General features: G+C 36.2%; 2 protein-coding genes across 8 annotated transcripts in view; both read right to left on the bottom strand.

Moving 5' to 3' along the window:
- The window catches only part of fnip1 (folliculin interacting protein 1), a 32,493-nt gene extending 25,340 nt beyond the window's left edge, over positions 1-7,153 (bottom strand). For both annotated transcript variants that reach the window (XM_073871023.1, XM_073871025.1), the window contains exon 1: positions 6,935-7,153. In XM_073871023.1, coding sequence (XP_073727124.1) covers positions 6,935-7,023 — 89 coding nt within the window. In that variant the 5' untranslated portion in view covers positions 7,024-7,153. The remainder of the gene's footprint in view (positions 1-6,934) is intronic.
- Positions 7,154-8,811: 1,658 nt separating this feature from the next.
- On the bottom strand, positions 8,812-16,252 carry LOC129423736 (uncharacterized). Of its 6 annotated transcripts, none has more exons than XM_055180180.2 (14): positions 16,015-16,252; positions 15,842-15,932; positions 14,135-14,204; positions 13,967-14,015; positions 13,758-13,880; positions 13,414-13,539; positions 13,229-13,289; positions 11,551-11,603; positions 11,379-11,464; positions 9,658-9,960; positions 9,510-9,559; positions 9,245-9,322; positions 9,078-9,129; positions 8,812-8,959 (listed from the first exon to the last, which is right to left on the bottom strand). In XM_055180180.2, exons 1-11 carry the CDS (start codon positions 16,082-16,084, stop codon positions 9,530-9,532), a joined length of 1,062 nt encoding a protein of 353 aa, XP_055036155.2. In that variant the 5' UTR covers positions 16,085-16,252; the 3' UTR covers positions 8,812-8,959; positions 9,078-9,129; positions 9,245-9,322; positions 9,510-9,529. The 6 variants fall into 6 exon arrangements, with proteins under 6 accessions (XP_055036155.2, XP_055036156.2, XP_055036154.2 ...); XM_055180181.2 differs by having other exon boundaries at positions 9,658-9,728; XM_055180179.2 differs by having other exon boundaries at positions 11,379-11,461.
- Between the last annotated feature and the right edge of the window lie 1,552 nt (positions 16,253-17,804).

Here is a 17,804-nt window from a genome sequence, read left to right as displayed (position 1 = left end):
GATACATTTTAAGATAAAGATCACTGAAAAAAATGATTCATTGAATTTAATCAATTTTTTAAGGTAAGTGGTTGCAATCAATTTATTTAAACTACATTTAAACCAAAAAGATTATTAACGTAAAACAAAATATAAAACTTTTGTTTAAATGTAGCTTAAATAAATTGATTGCAACCACTTACCTTAAAAAAATTGATTAAATTTAATGAATCATTTTTTTCAGTGATTAAGATACATTGTTACAGTTCCCTTTCGAGGGAACTCGCGCTGCGTCACTGCGGTGACACTTTGGGGACGCGTCTAGGGGTAAGTGCATTTGAATGTGTATATCAAACTCAACCAATGATGAGACTTAACGAGAAAGAAAGGGTGACACAGGAGCCAGGAAGTATATCGCTATCTGAAATATTGCCAAAGACGGCATTACAGGGACGCAGGAAGTATGGCAAGGTAGACGGGACGCAGCATCTCGTTCCCTTCTCAGGGAACAACAGTTACATACGTAATCAGAGACATTTTTATGTGTCAAACACAACTATGCAAAAAAGCATTTTGGTATGAATCAACTTTCGCATACAGAAGATATAAGCATTTAAAGCGAACAGTTTAGCACATGTGCTTAAGAAGTCTAGAATTTTTATGATATTATCCTACACTACACAGGGAATAATATGGATTTTTTCCAGAAAACTTCTTGCATAAAACAGATTCCAGCACTTTCAAAAAAATTTTTACCCAGATTCACAAACTTTCAAGGATTTCAAGTGCCCAATGGAACCCTGTGTAGTACACAAAATAGCTGTGCATAATATCAGCTGTGCAATTTAGAATATCGGGCAGGTATTATTAGCGTGTATCAGCATTTCTCGTTCCAACCCCAATATGTAATATTCTACAGAGATGAATTAACTTCAAGATCTCCAGGCTCCAAATATTAGTGAACTCTTAAAGACTTAAAACGGACAGCGTATCTTTCAGTACCTTCAATCACCTCTCCTCTTTATTTAAAGCGGATACCTTAAAATATGTGTAACTAGCGCTAAATAATCTCTTAGATAAATTCACACAGAATCTTTTTCAAACTTTACAATTATCATTAGACCACTGTTACATTTACCCACAAAATGTCCAAAAATCAGCAGAGACACTCTTACTATTAAATAACTTGTTTTTTGAGCTGTGTTTTGGTGAATCTTGTAGCTAGTGTTCAAAAAATTTGGGGACAACCAACATTTAAATGATTATATCATGGTGGTTTAAACAAAGATAATTAAACTATCATTAGAAAGTTTTAAAAAATGTGTTCCTCATCAAAATGATGCAGCAGGTCACAAACAATAAAAATAGGCTAATGTAATGTTTTTTTTTTATTCTGCGGTCTTCAGCACTCAATTCATCATAATAACGCGTATTTATTTTCACAAGAATACTGGAGCTGTTTAAGAGAGAAATCTGAGATCTGCCAGTGGCAGGTCTTTGGGTTTGGCTGAAGGTAATCCCCTGCCAGAGCACACAAAAGCTTTTGGCTCAGTTGAGAACGATGTGCAACATGACCATCTGCCCCTGCCAAAACCAAAGAAACTCCAGCAGCATTTTGGTTCTTTAGCCATTCACATGCCCACTTTGATATTCTTAGGGATAATCTAACTTATCATCACTATGAGCTCTTCATACAGAACATGATGCCTTCAATACTTGCCCTAAATAGTTATCATGTAAGTTGTTGTCCACACTGCAGAGTAAACAACTTAGACTAAAGATACAAATTGGAAATGTAATAAATGTAGGCAATATATTTTGGATTTATTACAATACAAGAGACATGATGATGTGCTACCAAACAAGGTAACAACTGTAAAACCTCATTCACACAGCACTTTGGTCCCAGAAAATACCCGTAGCACTTCAGTGTGAACACAAACACGTCCCGTAAATGTTCTGGGATCTTTCCCGAAAAGAGGACCTAGTAACATTCCCGGAAAACCCTCTGTGTGAACAAGACGCAGAAACAATGCCGTAAGGGGCATTGTTATGGTTCAGTTCTTTAAAATGAGCGATTTACAAGCATTTGAGCTTATAATAAATAAAAATGCTCACGTGTCATCGCAACAAGATATATCGTTCAGCTCTTTAAAACAGGGTTTTAAAATGCACATTAACAATCACGATGAGAAATGTCTTCAAACTGGAATGAAGCAGAGATCAGGGAGCTGAGATCATTCACCAGCATACTAGAACAGCATGTCACGCGCCCCTTTATAATTTTTAATAAACAAAAATGCACGCGAGTGGTTTCTGGAGAAAGAAATCACAGATAATAAGCAACCTTTAGACGCTGCAGAGAAAAACTAACCAAGTGCAGGACTTTAAACAGGTCATGTGTCTTTACGGGATCTTAACGATGTGTGTGTGAAAGCACATACAGATTCCGGAAAATCATTGTCACTGTGAATGAACCAAAAATCAAACATTGCTCCAGGAGGCGCAATGTTATTACGTAGTGCCCCGAAAATAGTCCCCTGCTATTGAAAAATACTAAGGGGACTATTTTCGGCTGCTGCGTAATATCATTGCGCCTCCGGTTCTTGATTATTACGCCAGAATGAGAGTATAGTTCCTAGCCATATCTGCCTAGAAAATCGCTACTTTAAATTTTCCATCTGTCTTAGTACACGATGTAACTACAGAGGGGTTAAGTTTTAAATAGGAAAAATATCGAAAGTGGTAGTGCCAGACCCGGAAATCAGCTGAATGGATTCCAAAACGAAAAAAAATCCCTTTAAGTATTTTGGATGAATAAGCTTTGATATGAATTTCGCTGCATTTAGACTGTGAAACCAATTAGACCAGGGGTGACCAACCCTGTTTCTGGAGATCTACCCTCCTGCATATTTTATTTCCGACCTAGTTTCAACACACCTGACTCTGACCTGAAATGCTTGATTGCCAGGTTCAGATGTGTTTGATTGGGGTTGGAGCTGAACTCTTCAGGACAGTAAATCTCCAGGAACAGTGTTGATCACCATTGTATTAGACAATAGGTGTCTGCCTTCAAAAAGCTTTAAACAAAAACAAAACAAGTGATGCTTTTTGTTCAAGGCTAATTGACGCCATTTATAAAAGCAGTGTAGAGAAGGAGACAGTAAATAATCCAGGATGTGAGCTTTAAGAATTACAGCAAAGTCCAGCACTGTGTTTCTTGTGCGTGAAAACAATCATGCTGGACCCGGCCCAAACCACATCTACTCAAAGCAGTGGAGACCCTTGTCTTAAAGGTACTGTAAAATGTAAAACTGTATTTACCTACCTATGCTTAATAAAGAGTTTTGTACATGGTAATGACATATCGCGAGCCTCAGACATGATTGTTTCCTCCTTATTTAAACCTTGTGCATGCAAAAGACCGCTGGAAAACAGGACAATCTCAACATAACACTGACTGTGACGTAGGGCTGGGCGATTCGTCCCCATAAAAAAATCTGAGATTTTTATAAAAAACTCGATTTACGATTCGAATCGATTTTTCCCCACCCCCATTTAAAACAAAATAATTGCAAACTGTATATATTTTTAAAATATATATTTATTATAATTAATTAAAATGCATCAACAAAAAATTGGAGGAAGGGTTAGGAAGGAAGATTTGGCAAATGCAAAATGTATATCAGTGTTTCCCACAGATCTGAAATTTACTTGTGGTGGTAGCTGGTGAAAAGGGCAATCATTATAATTCACCGACAAAAAATGGTCTACTATACATGTACTATACACTACTATACACAATACTTTGAATTATTGAACATTAATATTAATTTCACATTATATTTCATTAATCTAACCACCCCAAACTTTCTTTGCCATAAATAAAGCTGACACTGTTTGTCAAAGCACCACAAAACACTTAATGTTTTTGCACTGATATATGAAGCAATTTGATGACTCCTTTTATCAAACTTAATTTAATTCAATACTATGTACAGTATTTTAATAGGCAGTGCAGGTTTATAGATTATACATGTGACTGGTGTTATAATGGTAATAATTTCTATTAGATAGGCACTTTTACTATTAATAGTAAGATTATAATAAAATGGGATAAAGAAAATGCAGCGCGTGGTCGCAACAAGAGCCAGTTGTTATCACCATAGAAACCGGAGGCACGCTGAAACTGCACTCGAGCATTAGCGCGGTAGCGCTCACGGACGTTCTGCGATCGACTCTGGTTTTAAACACAATACTTATCATACTTGGGACCCAAAGTAATAAACTAGGACCGACCCGGACCAGACTGACCATTTAAAATATAGACCCAGAACCATACGGGTGCTCTCAGTGAAGAAAGACCTCTAATGGTAAAACTCTGCTCAAGTTCAGAAACATGAAAGGATACAATGTGACACTGTGAGCTTGCTTCGCGTCGCACCCAATTCATTGAGAAACAAAGAGCACGTGAACGGACACTCAACGGGAGAGACACAACGTGCTTGCACGCAAAATGAAGCCAACTTGGATGCTATAAACACATATGCACATAAGCATATGCGACCATTTGCATTTTGGTCGGAGTGTAGTTCCCTGGCTGCTCAGTTACCTCAGTATGTGCTGCAGTTGATCCAGTGTGCCGCGCTGAATGATGAGTTTATGATGCGCTGGATGATGAGTTTATGACGCGTGCATCTTCACGGGCTCTCTCAACAAAACACGGGTCATCCAGTCAAGTTTAGAAAATTCGGAAATTCGTAAAGTAATTTTTTTTCCTGGGCGGGTCGCAATTTATCTGGGCGGAATGCCCAGTAGAGCCTATGGGAAACACTGTATTTACTGCGCTATACTTCAGAGGGGAAGAAAAAAATCTAAAAAAATCGATTTTTTGAAAATATGAATCGATTTGACCTACCAACTCGATTTTAAAATCAAATCGATTTTTTTCCCAGCCCTACTGTGACGTAACAGTTGAGATGTACGCCCCCAACATAGGCCTGTCGCGATATACAACAAATCAATTAATCGCACGATAAATAAAATGACCTCGATCATTTTTTTCAGCCGCGATAATTTACATTTGCATGCTTGTTTGTTTTCCTCGTCTCTCTCTCTACCAAAGAGACTGGATGACCACTCCGGTGCAACCTCGTCAGACATTTGTCAGTCGCATGGTCTGTGTGGGGAGAGGGACTCCTGGCGTAGCCTATCACAGAGTAGGCATACTGAGGAGTGTAGCAGGAGAAAACACTAGTTCGAGAGTTGGAGAAAAAGATGGATTATGGCTGTTTACACTTGGCATTACCATTCGTTTTCATCGATCGGATCACAAGTGGATCACCACTTTCGACCATTTTCAACCACATTCAGAGGAAGTCGAAACCCCTTTCTATCGGATTGCTTTTGTAGTGTAAACGCACATGTGGTTGAATGTGTTCGAACGCGACCGCCTTCTCTCCACCCATTTATGTAATCTGAGGTACTGAGCACAATGATTTACGTCTTTTCTGACTTCTGGGGCGAACACACTATTTTTAGCCTTTCATTGATAAATCTAAAGCGGCTGATCTCCGCAGTTTCATTTTGCAAGCGTGTGAAAGTTGTACGATCCTATTTCATCAATTGCGCTGAACATTAAGAGAAAACTCTAACATATACATGTACAAAACACTGTGCCCCATGTTTACTTACAAAACAAGCAGTGGACTCTGACATAATATTAGTTTGCGTCCATATAAACTCATCATTATTCCTGCATAAGATCTGTTTACACACACAGAGCTACTAAAGGAGCTGCTCTGAGAAACAGCCAATCAGAGCAGACCTCAACATTATTATTCATGATCCTTTTAAATAAGGTAATAGACTATTTCATTCTAAAGAGAAATCCTAGGGTTGTAAATGGACATGTAAAACCATCTCTGGATCATTTTGCACTTAATAAAGCCACAAACCTATCTAGATATAAGTGAACAATTTAACAGATTATTTGTTGGCACCTTTAAATATACATGAAGCACAATATTAGTGTACCACTACAATGACAAGGACTACTACTACTACTACTACTACTACTACTAACTACTACATGTAAAACTAGGGTACTCATAAAATGACACATTTTGTTTTGCAGTCCAGTGTAGAGGACCCACTGAACCTTCTTTTACAAGCGATTTCTACAACCAACCTCATCTACAATCACCAAACTTGACGTTAATATAAATAAAGCTAAAGTTGAATAATCCAAAAAGCTTAAAACAATACAAATGTAATATGTAACAGAAATGCTAAAAGCGAACTGCAGTGCTTATGCTAAAGTATAACAATGTTATGATGCATCTATGAAGCTCCCAGTGACTGACTGCACGAGAATGTTGGATGACAACATCACGTGGTGGGAGTCCCGCTGACAGAGGTCTGAGTTATAACACGAACATTACCTACATTAAATGAGCACAGTATAAAATATTCACGGAATATCAGAGGAGTTTACATCAATGAGTTCATGATAGATGGAGGCCATAAATATTCTTCTCTTAATCGTGTGAACAGCACTGTACACGCGCGCGAGACATAATAGCGTAAAGTGGTGAACTATTTAATACAAATTTTAAACACACACACACACACACACACACACTCACTGATTAGAATGATAAATTAAGCTGGGCTGTGTGGTATACGTTCACTTAGTAAAGCGGGTTTCACTTAAACGTTAGATCAAATAACGTTAATGTTTTGATTGAACGTGCTAGCACGAGGCTAAACAAACAATCTGTACGTTACACAAGGAAAACAATACTCCATTACTATATATAAATACAATCCAGGAAATAAATACATTCTTCTTTAACAACATAAATGAATATATAACGAATGTGTTGTCATATTTCCCTCTAGACTTGAGACATTGCGTCTCCTCAGTGCAAATGAGCGCGAGCTCGACACGTACCTGAACACGGCGTCCTCTTTGTTACACTTCACCGGCGGTGATAACGCTTTTCCCTTGTTAAAAAGTTTATGAAATAACGTGGGAGCCATAATGGACCCACCGTTTAGAAATTAAAATTCCTTTTGTCTTTTCAATTCCTGAGATACAATCGACTTCTGCAAACGGACTCCATTTGTGGGACAGTCATATGACTGACATTAGTCACAGGAGCTGCTTGGCAACGCTCTCCGCTCTCCTATTGGTCAATCATTCCCTGCGCTTGCCTTGAACCCTGCTGGTTGGCTAACATTTCAGCCCTTGCATCACGTGTCACAATCGCTGTGTTGATGTTTTGCCGTGTGTCTCAATTCGTTCCCTAGCTCCCGAGGTCGTGAATCAGTATATCGTGTACACAGGTTCGGGCACTGGTAAGGACCCTAGCTCACTTCACATTGGGACGATGTTCACTTATTTTTCTGTCACGGCTGCTTAAGCGCGTTGTAATCACTCACAGCTGTTACTCATCAACAACCGGCAAAACCAACATCTTTCTGACTTAATTTTAAAAACAGTACATTGTGAAAAATGCTGTCATTATTCTCTTACATATCTGTGCATAAAATTGGAGGCATATAATTACATTTTAAATGTAATAAATATATTTACAATTTTAAATAAATATTATTCTTTTAAATATTGAGTAGATTGTGGTCCCTTACTGTGTAGCAATGTGTGTTTATATTTACAACTAAAACAAACGTTTGTCTTTATAAAAGTTCTGTAACATTTCATAAAGTTTATTGAGTTGGATCACGTGATGTTCGGTTGGCGAGCTTCAGAAAAGGTCACGTGATTTCCGGCTAGGGAACATAGGGATCATCGATGCTCACTGTTTTTTGCGTTGCATTGTGGGAATTTTTAGGGAACGAACGTTCCAGTGCACTGAACGGATTTTGCGATTGAGACAGCCCTTAAAATGGCCGACTCCCTGATCAGTGCCCTGACTACTGAACAAGGGAGCTGATTGAGACACACGGTTGGTGTTACCAGTTCAATGTGTTAAGGGTTAATTAATATACACTGCGTGACATACAGTGTTGGGTGTAACTAGTTACTAAGTAATTAGTTACTGTAATCTAATAACTTTTTTCTTCAAGTAAGGGATAACTCTTACTTTCCAACTAATTTAATTACAGTAACTTCTGATGACGTAATTGAACTAAATACTGTGTATGGACCTTAGAAAACTATTAAAGTATGAGATTAAAATTCATATTATTTATGCATCCTCCTCACTTTAAATAATTTGGTGAGTTAATAAGAATAATGGTAAAACTTTAGTGTAGTTTGCAATTCTCACTATAACCTGGTTGGTTATTAGCATTAACATTACTGAGATATTGGCTGTTTATTAGTAACTTTACTTAAAAAGCACATATTAATTCCTGATTCTGCAAAACCTTATTATACATCCTTAATACTACCCAATTCCTACCAATATTTAAACTACTTTACGAAGTATTAATAATAATAATTATTAGGATTATATTGAGGCAAATGTGATTAATAATTAGTTAATAGCGAGAAGTCAACCTTAAAAAGTGTGACAAGAATAATTTTATATGATTTATTCAAGCCTATCTTTCTATCATTTCCTAAATAGAATTTGGAAAGTAATTAGTAAATCGTTTCTAATCTAATTAAATGATTAAAGATGTAATAAATAACTTACCCAACACTGGTGACATGCAATGCACATAAAGCAGGAGTTTTATTATACATTAAATGCAAGATTACATTACAGGAGATTATACATTAAATTCACCGTAATCTCAGACAAAATGTGATGCATTAAAATGTTTTGATAGATCAAGGGCAAGTCACAAAAACAACGCAAATTTTTTTCTTGTCATTCTTTATTTATCTTTTAAACACACATATATATACACACACTGCATAAATAATTGTATAAATAAGTTTTTTTTTTTTAAATAACATTTGTATTCAATGAAGCTCATTTTTGGGTCACAACTCCACCTAAAGAATCTTTAAAACAAAAAACGAATTAAAATAAACCCAAACATCACTTTAGTCCAATAGAAAATCTGATTGAAACACAAATTATGGATTAAAATGGTAAATATATTTTAAACATAGTCCTTACCCATTATCTTATCCAGAATTGCTACACATTGTTGGCTTGTCATTCTCGAGAGCTGCAAAATCATTTTTTAAATGCATTTTTAAAAAAAATAACGTCAACACTAAAGTTGGTTCTATATTACTCTAATGCATCTTCCTTGGACAAATGTTTTCTATATAATGCCTCACCATACAGAAATCATCCACCCTCAAGTCTTCAACCGCGGAGAAGTCAAACTGACACAGCACAAGGCTCTAAGTGAACCACTACATTCAGAAACAAAACACATTTGTTAAATAAAAAGGAAAGCAAAAAATAACTCAACAAAATCATCATCTACTTGTTATTGTCTTTAAGTCTTAGCTTGCCCTCTGCTGGTCACTGTATTCTTCTGTACACTACACATAATGGTTCTTTTAAGGGGAACAATATTAAACAGGAACATTTCCCAACCTTGTTTTGAAGGAAGTTTCCTAAGATGCTTGGGATACTATAGAGATTATCTAAAAAGAACAGAATTACACGCCAAATAAATGATGAGTCTCTTTATAACATTTTCTACCTATTATAACATTGCCAGAAGAAGAAAGACAAAAGTTACCATTTTGGCAGGAAACTGGAAAGAGTATTTTTGTTTTAGTCTCTGAAAAAATGCTTCTCTCTCACATTCATCTGCAAAGTCAAAGAATTTAGCTGGCTTTGAGGAATCGTCAGAGGATTTCAGTGACATGGTCTGAACTTCACTTAAGACGTCTTTGGTTCGTTTAACCAGCTTGTCATTTTGAACTCCATAGTGATGACGGCCTGTTGTATTGCATCTGTGGCTTGATATATTCCTTATTCTCACAATATCACTGAACATCACTTTTCTGCATTTTATTGGTTTCTTATTTTCTGTAAAACACTAGAGAGTAGTTATAACACAAAGACAAAAACATTATATACACACACACAAACACTCATACATAATGCACAAACATATGAAGAGCTCAAATGCAAAACCCGCTAAGTGCATCTGACATGTTTTCTTGTAAATGAGGATTTTTATGACTCTCTCCCAACAAAGCTGAATGACCTGAGGCCGGGATTAAGCGGATTTAAAGCAAAAGTGTGGGGTTTTAGGGCTTTCGCATCTCAGCTCCTCACATATATAAACATTCAAGAGTTTGCGGTCACTTGACTGAAATGTTTTTCATGATCTTAAAAGCCATTAGCTGTTAAGGCATGTCTGAATGTTTAAAACGTATAATTATAATAAAGTGTTAATTTGCCCTGTGCACACCCACAGTGCCCTTCATGTGTATATAGTGTTTTCTGTGTATTTTGTGTGTATATTATGTACATCTATGTATAATGTATACTGTGATTTATACAGTTTGTCCTGTTATACTCTGCACTGTCTGGAGCACGCACTCAATACTTTCATTACATATGTGCTGTTGGTGATGCAACAAGAGATTTTTTTTTATTAGGGGACAAAATACTATTGCATCAGTAGTAGTACCAACATCATAATTTTAAATTAGAAAACAAACATTTAAAGAGCACCCATTTAATTTCTAAAAACAACATTATTTTGTGTATTTGGTATAATACAATGTGTTTGCGTGGTGTATGGTTAAAAAACACATTTTCCACATACTGTAAATTTTTGTACCTCCAGATTTCACTTTCTTCCTGAAACGCACGGATTTGAAAAGATCGGTGTCCCTGGATTGGCCAGCTAATCTGTACGTTGTGATTGGCCTGAATACCTCTGACATCTGACGGAAACGTGACCCTCCTTACCATGTTGAAAAGATTTGGTTGCTAACAGGAGTTAACTTGCAGGCTGTGAGTCCGACGCGAGAATAATTATGATAATATTAGTCTTGTCTACATCACCAATCCCAGGAATAAACTGTTGCCTACAAACGGTGTGTATGTTGTAGTCCAAAAAAGAGATTTACGTTGGAGACGATAACCCGCGTCATCGTTTTTCTTTGAGATTTGTACCATTTGCATACCGTTAACATGTACTAATACACACTTACACATCAAAGGAAATTTAAAAACGCAAATCAGACAATAGGTGCTCTAAAAAGTTTTGAAATGTAAGATTTAGATGAAACAGTTAAAAAAAATCAGCCAATAAGAGACTATTTAGTACAGTTTAAAAACCATCTCAGTGTGAGACATCAAGAAGTTCCTTAATAAAATGACAAGTAAACATTTTTGCAAACTTTAGACAAAGAGCGACCATACACTGAAGATGTGAAAGTACTTAACCAATCCCTATACATTATTATAGCTTTTGACTCTGAATAAGCAAAAAACATTCACCTGCTTTTCCACAACAGGAGAGAAACGTGGCTCTCTTTTGTCCTCGACTGGTGTTTTCTTTTCAGCTGGCTCTAACGAACATCCTGCTAAATGCAGACACTGAGAATTATTTATCATGCCATTTATTTGTAACTTACATGTGGAGAAAAAAAAACACATCTTTTCCAAGTACCTGATGTAATGTCAGATGCCAAGATTTCTGAGAGCACGCGTACAGGGGAGAGGCTAAAAAACATTAAATGAATGAAATCCATGACCTTTTATTTAACAAGAGTCAATCTTTACTTCATTAACCCTTTAGAACCCAAGGCAAAAATAGGTTATTTAGCACACATTTTGTTTTTTGACTGTCAAAATGTTGCTTTTTTTTCAGAAAACAACTGGCTTTCAATAACAATCACTGATCATTACTGTGTGTTGTGAGTTAATTAGACTTTAAAGGGGGGGGGGGGGGGTTTAATGGTATTTCAAGCATTCTAACTTATTAACACAGTTATAGAGTTGTTTCCTCATGCTAAACATAGGCAAAGTGTCAAAAAAGCAGTTTGGCGTGTTACAGAGTATTTCTGTGCCGAATGCATTTCGCCAGGGTTCGTACAAGTTTCGGAAAGTTTTTTTCGATTACAGGTCCAACTGACGTTTTAGGGGTTTTCTATACGTATCACTTCTTTATATGGGCACTTCTCCCGGAAAACCCCGCCCACCCGTCAATCAGCGAGAGACGCTAGAGCTTGCAAACAGCTTATCACGCCACTCAGCTTTGTTTAATTTCAAAAGTCAACAATGGCACGAAAGATGAAGTGTGTTTTTGGATGTAAGGACAAGACATCCAGCCTTATGGAAACGATGGATATAGTTTATTATCCGGATTAGCAGCGGAGTTTTGCGTGTGTGTTTGATGCGCTGGATTTTCCCAACCGGGTCATGACGAGTTGCACACGGTAAGTAAGACTTCTGTCTTATGTTGGAAATAGTCGCGTGCATATTATATAAATGACACAAACATGTAGTGAATCATAAGTTAAACAGTGTTGTATAGTGTTGCATGACTCGTACTCGCTCCTCCCGTGTTATAACTCCTCCTTCTTAATTTTTTCGTACGTTATCGTAAAGATTCGGTAAAGCTAATCTTTCTTTTATAAATCTGATTAAACTAAAGACTCTTCGGAGATATAAAGGATGTCATACTACTCTATAGGTACTCCAGATTAACATCAGAAATACAAAAACAGCGTGTGTTACGTGAGCTTTAAATAGACAAAAACACATTTTACTGTTTTTATTAATAAATAATAGAAGCAAACTGGTGATCACTTTAGAGTTGAAAACTATACTACATATAGTGTTACCTCCGGAGGTCACATATGCAGGTTGCATATGTCATCAAGCCTGATTTATTTCAGTTAATTGAGCATTACATTTGAAGTCATAAGCATATATAACAATTTACGATTAACTATGAATAATTTTTAACTTTATAGTTGTTCATTTTCTGAAATAAGACTTGATGACGTATGCAGCCTACAAATGCACCGCCGTAGGCCTATGGGGGCCGACACATCCCATCCCAGGGGTTAAAAACCCTTCAAGAATTTAGACACAGGACTGTAACAACAAATGAAACTATGTACAATACACACATTTGGGTCTATTTTTTTGATACAACATTGATTATGTTTTTATATTATATTAGCATAAACTGGCATGACCTTTGAACAAAGTTAACATGGTAGTGCAAATTAACACCAACATGAGTGTCCTTCTTGACCGTCTCTGTGATAAATACATATTTTAAAATTTTAACTTTCAATCCCAGACTTTCCGTGCTATTTCAAAGAAATAAGTCTTACCTAACGGGTGACAATGAAGATGAACGTTTCCGTTTCTCTTTAACAGCGTCTAATGATAGTTCTGCAGGAAGTTGAAAACAATCATTATGATAAAGACTCTTGTTTTTTTACTCGGCACTACATCTGAACTAGCCTTTGTATAAAACATCCCTTGCTGTATTTAATGAAGATCAGTCGTGACATACCGAGAATGGAGGAGAGGTCTGGAGCCTGATGTAGCGCTATATCTTCTGCATGACTCAGATCAAGAAGAGTTGAGTTTTTCACACCATTCAACATTCCATCTTTACCAACTATGGTGATCCCCTCATCTGAGAAGTAAACAAACATCATTCTGTAAGCTTTACAGCAAATGATATTTACTTAAAACAATCTCTTGTTCATCGCTCCCTAGCTTTACACTCATTTCCTTCTTGTAAACCAAGCTAACAATAAGCAAAGTCTACAAAGACGCAATGTTTAACGATCCTTCGTTCGTTTGTCACTTTGGATAGAAGCGTCTGCTAAATGAATACATTTCAAGTATTACCACAATTATCAGCTCTGCGAAACTCCTCAATAGATGAAAGCGTGGAGTCAGTGTCTAAAGTTGAAGAATCAGTTTCCAAACAATCCAACAAGAAGCTGGAAACCCCAGAGGGCATGGTTATGCCTGACCACCGAGAGAAAACATTACATCATTTGGAGGGTAAACTTAACCACTAATCCAACTATTAGAGAGAAAGAGTCAAACCCAACTTGTGGTCTCCTGACTGGAATCTTTGGAGGCACTGGCAGTCATCAGGGTCTGCGCAGAGAGGAATCATGCAAAGCTCTTAAAATACACAGCCTGTGCAGGTATTTAACATTTGAACCACATTGTTCATGCTATTTACAGTAATACATGTAATATCATGTGAGTCACACCTTACAATGACCTCCCCTGGATCCTGAAGATGATTGGCCATTGAGATTTCTTCTTCCTGTCTTTACAACTCTGACATTTGCAATTCACACACAAAAAATAAAATTAATGTTGCAAAAGAAAAGCAACAATATATTTAAATAGCGCTTTTTCACATTTTTGCACTGTTGCACAGAAGATTAACAGGAAATAACTTTTAGATCAAATACACAACCATTTAGTTTTATTAAAGGGACACCAGGCAGCCAGGCATGCACAACTCTTGCTGATTCGCTCATGAATATTAATTAGCTCATGTTTGCGTGGAAACATCTGAGCATTTGAAAATGACATTGGGGACATTTCCTGCATGGAGATTTTTATTACAGACATATTATGATGAACACTGTCAGCAGTCGCGCCACCCTCCCTGCCTCACACACAAAATAATAAAATGATCACTATTTTGTAAATGATATACATTTATATTTATATGAAGTGAAATTAAAAATCGTCTGCTTTCCCCATATGTCTCCTCTGCCTGTCTGCACATTTCAAGTTTAGATGTGGGGCAATCGGGAAATGGTCCACAGGAGGCGGGTCTTTGTAGAGGTTTAGATTCAAGAAATAAGGACGTATTATGATATGACATCAAATTTAGCCAATCAACGTACTCAAATCTAATCCGAGATGAACAATTTCTATGTTGCCCCATACTGCTACATTAAAGACTGAGGGATAGGAGCGCAATTTTTACTATGTGACGTGGACTTATTCTGGGCAATCTCCTTCAATACCCATTTGCAAAGAGAACTTTGATAACTGAAGATAAGAGAAGTTACCAATGCTTATGGTTCTCTCCCGTTCTTCTTCAACAAGGGGTTGTGTACACGTGGATCGCTAAATATTTTACTACAAATAAAACTTTAAACTTATTTTTGCTACAGAAACCATAGTTTTGTAGTAAAAACTGTGGTATTTGTAGTAAAACTGTGGTTATACAAACGGTAATCAATGCACCTAAAAGCATATTACTACACTTTTACTATAATAAAACCATGGCATGTTAAAGCATTTCAGTATCAGCAGCACAAATTTAACAAATCAGTAATCAAAAGAAGCTCTGATATGAAACAACATCGGACAAATGCTAAATAAATTCTCATGAAATGAGTAAAAGCATTTGCTTTAGTGATTGTAAGCGAAAGGGAGTATACAAAATACTAATTTCATAATTAGAAAAGTGCAAAAGAAAAACAACCTCTTAAAGATAAATATAAAAAATATATATATTTTTAGATGATTCATATTGTGTTTTTGTTAAGTTAAATATACTAGTTCCCCCTTGCACTTACTTACTTTTGGTTAACTTTGTTTACCTCTCCTGAATTTTCCACAACTCCTAACATTTTAAATTAATTTATTAAAATACTACTACTTTATGATGTGTATAAGAGAACTTTCTAAATATCATTTTAGCGCATGCCAGTCAATTTCAGAGCGCCACCCTCAGGCTGATTTGCGCAAGGACAATAAACGTCTGGCAAATAATCTTCTGTTTTCTGAATGTAAAAACGTAGTTTGCAGTAAATTATCAGTAAATATTGTATGAATCAATGGTGTGTGTGTGTGTGTGTGTGTGTGTGTGTGTGTGTGTGTGTGTGTGTGTGTGTGTGTGTGTGTGTGTGTGTGTGTTTGTATGAATGTAATGTATCAGAAAAGAATCCCACCTGTCTTTAATGAATCCAAACACGTTACATTTACTCCGCTGTCGACCACGGCGAACACTTCGACTTACTTTGGGTACATATGTTCTGATATCTATTGATTAACAACAACTACGAGTAAAAATGTGATTTCACTAGGAATCAGTGCCACATTAGCCTACATAAATACATCATACCGATAGATGAGGTAGCTCTCATCGGGGTCACATTGCGACACTGTCCTGCTGAAGATTTCTTATTATTCATATTAAATGTTAAAAAGTCAAGCAACGCCAGCAGCTTTTGATAGCAGTGTTTCCCCTTCCAAATTAATTATTTAAAAGCCCGCTGTTATCTCAAATAAACCTCGTTGGCTGTTGTTTATAGAGGGGCACGTCGCTTAATTAGTAATGTGCCACCAAACGTAACCTAGCAACGTCATTAATATTAATGAGAATCGATACGTTCGACTTCACGAGGCCGCAAGAACCGACAGCCGGATGACGTCAAAGTACCGCGAGAACGATTTGAGAAATCATACGAAGTCTATTTTCGTCTCCGGGTACTTTGATGTCATCGCGGCGCCGCATGAAGTCGAACAAGCCTTATGTTTAACCCTGGAGAACCCACCGGTCAAATTTGGCCAATTTTAATTGCTGCTAAGAGAAGGGTTCTTGGGTTCTCCAGGGTTAAATATATATGCTATAATGCTAAATACATTTTGTAGAAAATAAAGGTTAATTAAATATATTTCTGAATTATAAAATATGTTCAGTTTTAACCTTCATTTATCCACATATATTTCAAAATGCACATTATTTCAACATGGCAAGAAATGTATTTTAGGAAAATATATTTTATAAAGTGTATTTTTGACATATATTTTATTTAAATTCTTTCAAACCTGTTATGCATATGGTTTGTAACACAAACAAAAAATAAAAAATTTCTTTCAATGGGACTTGTATATATTACCTTGGTTTGAAATATAAAGGGCTAAATATATATTTTAAATGCTTTAAAATATATTTATTTTTAAAATATATTTCAAAATATACAAAAATGCCCCAAAATATGATCTATGTTAAAATATATATGTTGGCACTCTTGAATCAGTCTCACATTACTTCATGTCTCTGGCTGTGCAGCACCACATAAGGCCGAACACACAAACTTAATTTGAGATCTTCTGGCTTTGTCGCTGACAAAGTTGGACAGCAGTGAAGTATTTTTACTCAAGTGCATTTGTCAAGAATCTATTCTTTATCACATTCTTTAGAAAATAAAATTGAATTCACTACATTACCGAGCATCCTTTTACTTCACGCATTTAGTACATGTAGCCTTTTGCATAAAAATCTCAATCTCGCAGTAGGCTACTAGACAGGCGCTGTAGGGATAGCTGCCCACTGTGTGTGTGTTCACTGCTCACTGGGACGGTTTAAGTGCAGAGGTCACATTTCGAGTATGTGTTCCATACTTAACAAACATTTCACTTTTACTTTAAATTACTTTTGCTTGAAGTGAGAGATCTTTTAAATTTAACTGTATCGGGCAAATTCAGCCATGTATCATCTATAAACCAAGTGGCTAAAACTTTGAAATTTGGTCATTCGGACACTTTAACAAGATAAGTTAGTTATAACCATATGGCAGACATATGGCAATTCATATATAATGCACATGCTTTTATTACCATGAAGAATTTGGCCTAGTTTATTTTGTTTGTTTGTTTAAATTTTTTTGTAGAACTCTCAAAAGATTAATCACGATTAATACAAAATAAAACTTTGTTTTTGCATAATATATGTGGGTGCAATTATTTTGTATGAATACATACACATATGTATGAAATATATTCACACACAAACTTTTATTTTGTATGCGATTCATGGGGATTAATCTTTTGACCGCAATTACACCACAATAATTTGTGTGACTTAAATGAAGAAAATTGTTATCCTGTACTCATGACCATCACAACCAA

The sequence above is a fragment of the Misgurnus anguillicaudatus genome, chromosome 9 (genome assembly GCF_027580225.2).
Source record: "Misgurnus anguillicaudatus chromosome 9, ASM2758022v2, whole genome shotgun sequence".
In the NCBI taxonomy this organism is placed as follows: domain Eukaryota; kingdom Metazoa; phylum Chordata; class Actinopteri; order Cypriniformes; family Cobitidae; genus Misgurnus; species Misgurnus anguillicaudatus.
The sequence above is the reverse complement of the archived record's forward strand: the minus strand, read 5'-3'. Positions and strand labels throughout refer to the sequence as shown.

Coding starts and splice junctions, on each gene's coding strand:
- LOC129423736 (XM_055180180.2), bottom strand. CDS start 16,084: ATGAATAATAAGAAATCTTCAGCAGGACAGTGTCGCAATGTGACCCCG. Junction 11,465..11,550: donor GGCATCTGACATTACATCAG/GTACTTGGAAAA, acceptor GTCTGCATTTAG/CAGGATGTTCGTTAGAGCCA. Junction 9,560..9,657: donor TCCAGTTTCCTGCCAAAATG/GTAACTTTTGTC, acceptor TGTTCTTTTTAG/ATAATCTCTATAGTATCCCA.